At 48.9% G+C, this 7,312-nt stretch overlaps 1 protein-coding gene across 1 annotated transcript; it reads left to right on the plus strand.

Moving 5' to 3' along the window:
* Nucleotides 1-273: 273 nt before the first annotated feature.
* Nucleotides 274-1,209, plus strand: LOC137533475 (olfactory receptor 5B12-like). The gene has a single exon (XM_068254857.1). It carries the CDS (start codon nt 274-276, stop codon nt 1,207-1,209), a length of 936 nt encoding a protein of 311 aa, XP_068110958.1.
* Nucleotides 1,210-7,312: the final 6,103 nt, after the last annotated feature.

Consider the following 7,312-nt stretch of genomic DNA (forward strand, 5'->3'; position numbering starts at 1 on the left):
AAAAGGCATTGGGTGATCCAGCACTCATTTCAAATGACACATATTAACTGGGACTATGGGCTACATATTTGTGAACAACAATATCAGAATGGACATCCGTACTACCTTCAAATGTAACATATGAGTTAATGGCTTTATATACATTCTTCTGGGCAGCTGAGATGTAATTAAATTCCTTGCATTCTTAATGATGCTAGTGGAGTTAAAAACATAACTATAAGCATATGCCTACCATTATTGACTTCTTTATCGTAGTGATGCCAGCTCATTGTTATGGAAACCTTCAACCAAACGTTTTCAATTAAGTTCATCCTTCTTGGTCTATCTGATGTTCTTTATCTCCAGGTCTTCTTCTTTATCGTATTCTTGCTAATGTATATGATCACATTATCAAGCAATCTTCTTCTGATTCTAGTGGTTAGGATCAATCCAACCCTAAAGACTCCTATGTACTTTTTCCTGAGCAACCTTTCTGTTATTGACATCTGTTTTTCCACCTGCATCATTCCTAAAGTTCTTGTCAACACTTTATCCAAAGACAGAAGTATTTCTTTAATGGCATGTTCTATACAGATGTATGTCCATCTGGCCATGGGTGCTGTTGAGAGCATGTTACTGGCAATCATGGCTTATGATCGATTTGTTGCTATCTGTAGACCACTTCACTACAATGCTACCATGAACAAGAAGATCTGCACATGTTTAGTTTCCATGGCATGGAGCATAGGATTCCTGAACTCGTTCATCCTGGTGACTCCCGTCCTGAAACTGCCATTCTGCCGATCCAACCATGTCAACCACTTTTTCTGTGAGATACCTCCTTTTCTACAAATGTCCTGCAAAGATCCTTGGACCAATGTCATAGTGATCTATATCTCTGCAGTGGTCATTGTCATGTGTTCTTTCTTTTTGACTTTGATATCATACATTCATATTATATCTAGTATACTGAATATCCGTTCCTCACAAGGGAGATGTAAGACATTCTCAACTTGTGCTTCCCACCTTGTTGTGGTCACCATATATTATGGGACCATCATATTCATGTATATAAGACCCCCCACCACTCACTATCCACAGACAGACAAAATGGTGTCCCTTGTCTATACAGCAGTGACTCCAATGTTGAATCCATTCATCTACAGTATAAGGAATAAGGAGGTTAAGGGGACATTTAAATGTAATAACATCGGCAAATCACATCTTTAAATCCCAACAATCTTTAAAGCCAAATCCCAGAATTGTCATTATTTTGATTCCACTCAAGTAACCCCTCCTACCCTAACAGACCCTGTTGCTCTCTTTTTGACCTGTTTCAGTTCTGATTCTTTTATCTTACCCACTTTGGTATCAGCGGTCTCTGGCCCCTTAAGGACCAGAGACCGCTGGTATGAAAAACAGTGCCTACCGGCATCACGCTGCGTGGATTTGCTGCTACCATCGATTGCGATGCTGTAATGGCAGAGCTCTGGGAGCAAGTCAGGAACCGATTTATTTGGCTCCTGACCCTGTGATCAATGTAAGCTAATTATATTTGGCCAATTAAATTAGCTCCTCACCAGCTCACAGAGCTCTGCTGGCAGAGCTGGTGAGCTTCAGTGGCGGCGCGATCGGTGGTAGCGGCTAATCCGTGTGGCGGAGAAGTTCAAAATCTACATCCTGGCAGGGATGACAGGTCCCAAACAGGGCGTAAATTTCACCTAGCGTGGTCCGGAAGCAGTTAACCTGACCATAGAAGTTGTGACCATACCTGCAGGTGCACTGTTACCAGTCAGAGCACTACTTTAGCTTGACTGATAGATGCAAAGAAACATAGAGCTGCAGGCTAGAGTTTTTCCCTAACCTTCCAAAATTGCCTATGTAAAAATCTGGAGTTGATGTTTTCCCTGCATCGGATGGAATCCACCATTGTCTTGTATTGTTAAATGTTGCTTTGTTTATAGTGCATTGTTAATTGTTATACCTTGTATTCTGTCATAGAGCACCACTGAAGATGCTGGCGCTATATAAATCAATACTACTAAAAATAATAAATCCCACTGAACTTTTCTGCTGATTGTCTCCAATCCTGACTACCACTAGTGTTGGGCGAACAGTGTTCGCCACTGTTCGGGTTCTGCAGAACATCACCCTGTTCGGGTGATGTTCGAGTTCGGCCGAACACCTGATGGTGCTCGGCCAAACCGTTCGGCCACATGGCCGAACTAAGAGCGCATGGCCGAACGTTCCCCGAACGTTCGGCTAGCGCTGTGATTGGCCGAACGGGTCACGTGGTTCGGCCCGAACGCGCTCTGATTGGCCGAACGGTCACGTGGTTCGGGTAAATAAATACCCGAACCACGTCATATCTCCGCCATTTGTCTGTGGGTTTAGCTTTGGGTAGGCAGGCAGGGTAGTTCGCGCTCCAGCCACGCTAGCCAGGGTCCCCCCAGTCATTGTGTGTCGCTGCTGGGAACAGTAGTACACCGCTCGCTCAGCCACACTATATATAGCATTGTTTACTGCCACTGTGTACCTCGCTCAGCCACGCTATATATAGCATTGTTTACTGCCACTGTGTGTACACGGCTCAGCCAGACTATATAGCATTGTGTGTACTGCCACTCTGTGTACACCGCTCAGCCAGACTATATAGCATTGTTTACTGCCACTCTGTGTACACCGCTCAGCCAGACTATATAGCATTGTGTGTACTGCCACTGTGTGTACACCGCTCAGCCAGACTATATAGCATTGTGTGTACTGCCACTCTGTGTACACCGCTCAGCCAGACTATATAGCATTGTGTGTACTGCCACTCTGTGTACACCGCTCAGCCAGACTATATAGCATTGTGTACACCACTCAGCCAGACTATATAGCATTGTTTACTGCCACTCTGTGTACACCGCTCAGCCAGACTATATAGCATTGTGTGTACTGCCACTCTGTGTACACCGCTCAGCCAGACTATATAGCATTGTGTGTACTGCCACTCTGTGTACACCGCTCAGCCAGACTATATAGCATTGTGTGTACTGCCACTCTGTGTACACCGCTCAGCCAGACTATATAGCATTGTGTGTACTGCCACTCTGTGTACACCGCTCAGCCAGACTATATAGCATTGTTTACTGCCACTCTGTATACACCGCTCAGCCAGACTATATAGCATTGTGTACACCGCTCAGCCAGACTATATAGCATTGTTTACTGCCACTCTGTGTACACCGCTCAGCCAGACTATATAGCATTGTTTACTGCCACTCTGTGTACACCGCTCAGCCAGACTATATAGCATTGTGTGTACTGCCACTCTGTGTACACCGCTCAGCCAGACTATATAGCATTGTGTGTACTGCCACTCTGTGTACACGGCTCAGCCAGACTATATAGCATTGTGTGTACTGCCACTCTGTGTACACCGCTCAGCCAGACTATATAGCATTGTTTACTGCCACTCTGTGTACACCACTCAGCCAGACTATATAGCATTGTTTACTGCCACTGTGTGTACACGGCTCAGCCAGACTATATAGCCTTGTGTGTACTGCCACTCTGTGTACACCGCTCAGCCAGACTATATAGCATTGTGTGTACTGCCACTCTGTGTACACCGCTCAGCCAGACTATATAGCATTGTTTACTGCCACTCTGTATACACCGCTCAGCCAGACTATATAGCATTGTGTACACCGCTCAGCCAGACTATATAGCATTATTTACTGCCACTCTGTGTACACCGCTCAGCCAGACTATATAGCATTGTGTGTACTGCCACTCTGTGTACACCGCTCAGCCAGATTATATAGCATTGTGTGTACTGCCACTCTGTGTACATCGCTCAGCCAGACTATATAGCATTGTGTGTACTGCCACTCTGTGTACACCGCTCAGCCAGACTATATAGCATTGTTTACTGCCACTCTGTATACACCGCTCAGCCAGGCTATATAGCATTGTGTACACCGCTCAGCCAGACTATATAGCATTGTTTACTGCCACTCTGTGTACACCGCTCAGCCAGACTATATAGCATTGTGTGTACTGCCACTCTGTGTACACCGCTCAGCCAGACTATATAGCATTGTGTGTACTGCCACTCTGTGTACACTGCTCAGCCAGACTATATAGCATTGTGTGTACTGCCACTCTGTGTACACCGCTCAGCCAGACTATATAGCATTGTGTGTACTGCCACTCTGTGTACACCGCTCAGCCAGACTATATAGCATTGTGTGTACTGCCACTGTGTGTACACCGCTCAGCCAGACTATATAGCATTGTGTGTACTGCCACTCTGTGTACACAGCTCAGCCAGACTATATAGCATTGTTTACTGCCACTGTGTGTACACGGCTCAGCCACACTATATAGCATTGTGTTTACTGCCACTCTGTGTCTGCTGGGAACAGTAGTACACCGCTCACCCGCCACTGTATAGCATTGTGCTCTGTGTCGCTGCTGGCAATAGTGGTACACCGCTCACCCACCACTGTATAGCATTTCTGTACTGCCACTGTACTGCTGCCAGTCAGCGTGTACTTTAAGGATAAGTGAAATGAGGAAGAAATCCGGTGAAAGAGAGAGGGGCAAGGGAAGAGGTGTTTCCCCTGACGGTTCACGTACAGGCCACAGGGGAGCACCCAAGAAAACCCACTCAATACCGCCCATGTTGTCCAGGACAACAACCCTCACAGATCCAAAAGAACAGGACCAGATAATTACTTGGATGACCTCTCAAGCGTCCAGCAGTGGGTTAAGCAGCACCAGCACATCACGTACGAGGTCCGAGTCCTCAGCCAGTTACAAGGAGCTAGTGGGCACAAAGCTGACACAACCGGCAGCGACACCACGCACACAACTGCCAGATAACCAGTCCGATGAAATACCTCAGGACACAATGGGGTATTTGCAGGAGCTATTCCCAGGCCAACAAACTTCCACCTTTGAAAGGTCAATGGAGGAACAGCCAGAAATGTTGTGCCCGGATTCACAACCATTAACTGTGGGAAATGCACCGGGCAATGAAATACAACAAGGCGAGTCCGAGGACTTTGAAACCCAAATCCCAGAGCAAGTTGGGCAGGAGGGGTTGCAATTGCAGGAGGTCGGCTGAGAAGATCTGGAAGACGACGTTGGAGTGAGCTGCGCAGAGGTTGTTCTGGGGAGCTCTACTCCACGGCGGCGGCCCCCCACAATGACATATGACGAGTTTGAGGAGATGGAAGAGGAGGGTATGGACAATGTGGACAGAGACCCAGATTTTGTTTGTGAACGAGAACATCGCCGTCGTAGCAGCAGCACAGATGAGTCTGTTGAAGAACCCACTGCTGCACGAGTTCGCCTTGTGCCACAAGGTAGGCGGCGCGCAATTTCAGGCACCACAAGCGTGGAAGTTCAAGTGAGAGGCAAAAGAGGCGCAAACAGAAATCGCCAGCAAGGCAGGTGCTCCAAAGTCTGGGCTTTCTTTGAAGACTGCACTGAGGATGTTACCATGGCGATTTGCAAGGTGTGCAAGACCCGCCTGAGCAGGGGGAAAAGTATTAACAACCTCTCCACCACCAGCATGAGCCGCCACATGCTATCCAAACATCCCACTCTGTGGGCAAACTCGACAGGACAGGGTACCAGCAACACTGCCTCCCTTGGGTTCACCAGACTCACCACCAGACCCGCCTCAGCAGCAGCAGTAGCCCAGCCATTGCGTGGTTCACAACATTCACAAACATCGGACGACGCTGACACTGTCACTTTCCGGAGTAGTGCTCTTGAGGTCTCCCAGTCTTCATCAAACACAACAACCAACAGCCCTTCAATGTGCAGCCCTACGGTTCAGTTGTCTGTCTCGGAGATGTTTGAGCGCAAGAGGAAATTGCCAGCAAATGACCCCCGGGCCGTGGCAGTAACAGCCAGCATAGCCAAGCTTCTGGACTGCGAAATGCTGCCATATCGAGTGGTGGAGACAAACAGCTTCAAGGGCATGATGTCAGTGGCCATCCCACGTTACGTGGTTCCCAGCCGCTACCACTTTGCGCGCTCTGCAGTGCCTGAGTTGCATGAGCACGTGGTCAGCAAAATAACCCGAAGCTTGAAGAATGCCGTTGCCTGCAAGGTTCACCTCACCACTGACACCTGGACGAGTGCGTTCGGCCAGGGTCGATACATCTCCCTTACCGCGCACTGGGTGAACCTTGTGGAGCCTGGCAGCGATTCCTCACCTGCTACGGCGCGGGTGTTGCCCACGCCGCAAACAGCTGCACCGCCGTCCCTCCCACTGGATAACAACAGCAGCACCTACCTCTCTGACTCCTTCTCCTCCAACGCATCTCAAAGCTGTACCTCATCCGGAAACGCTAACCCAGCAGCAGTAGGATCGTGGAAGCAGTGCAGCACAGCTGTTGGCATGCGTCAGCAAGCGTTGCTGAAGCTGATCTGCCTTGGGGATAAGCAGCACACAGGGGAGGAAATTTGGAGGGGAATAAAGGAACAGACGGATTTGTGGCTGGCACCGCTGGACCTGAAACCGGGCATGGTTGTGTGTGATAATGGGAGTAATCTCATTCGCGCTTTAAGGTTGGCTAAGCTGACACACATCCCTTGCCTGGCGCACGTGATGAACCTAGTAGTTCAGCGGTTCCTGAGGACATACCCAGGCGTGGCCGATCTTCTGTTGAAGGTGCGACGAGTGGCCAAACATTGCAGAAATTCCAGTACTGCTTCGGGGGCACTCGCCAAGATGCAGGAGCGCTTCAATCTCCCCCACCATCGCTTGCTGTGTGATGTCCCTACGCGCTGGAATTCTACGCTGCACATGCTAGCCCGCTTTTGCGAGCAGAAGAGTGCAGTGGTCCAGTACATGACGGCGCAGTACCGAGGCGCATCCGGCCAGCTGCCAAGCTTCTGTGGATCCGATTGGGCCAACATGTTGGACCTCTGCCAAGTCCTCCAAAATTTTGAGCAATCCACGTTGCTTGTGAGCAGTGACAACTCTTCAGTCAGCATTACCATACCACTGCTGTGTTTACTGAAGAGGTCAATGTTGAAAATCAAGGAAACAGCTGTCATGATGCAACTGGGGGAATCTGAAGGAGAAAACGATCAGCGTGATGGTACCAACATCAGGCCATCCGCCTCAGGAAACGCTGGCCCCAGCAGCTATGACGAAGAAGAGGAGGAGGAACAGCTGGAGTTGGAGCAGGAATTTCCTGCCACCACTGACGAGGGCCAGAGCGGTGCACGTTGGACTTCCACAATTCAGCGCGAATGGTCAGCAGAAGCAGACCAGGAAGAAGGTGACGACTATGATGCATAACAACAACTATCACAACGC

The sequence above is a fragment of the Hyperolius riggenbachi genome, chromosome 9 (genome assembly GCF_040937935.1).
Source record: "Hyperolius riggenbachi isolate aHypRig1 chromosome 9, aHypRig1.pri, whole genome shotgun sequence".
NCBI classification, from domain to species: Eukaryota; Metazoa; Chordata; class Amphibia; order Anura; family Hyperoliidae; genus Hyperolius; species Hyperolius riggenbachi.

Excerpts from the sequence above, each read along its gene's own strand:
- LOC137533475 (XM_068254857.1), top strand. The coding sequence starts at position 274 with ATGGAAACCTTCAACCAAACGTTTTCAATTAAGTTCATCCTTCTTGGT.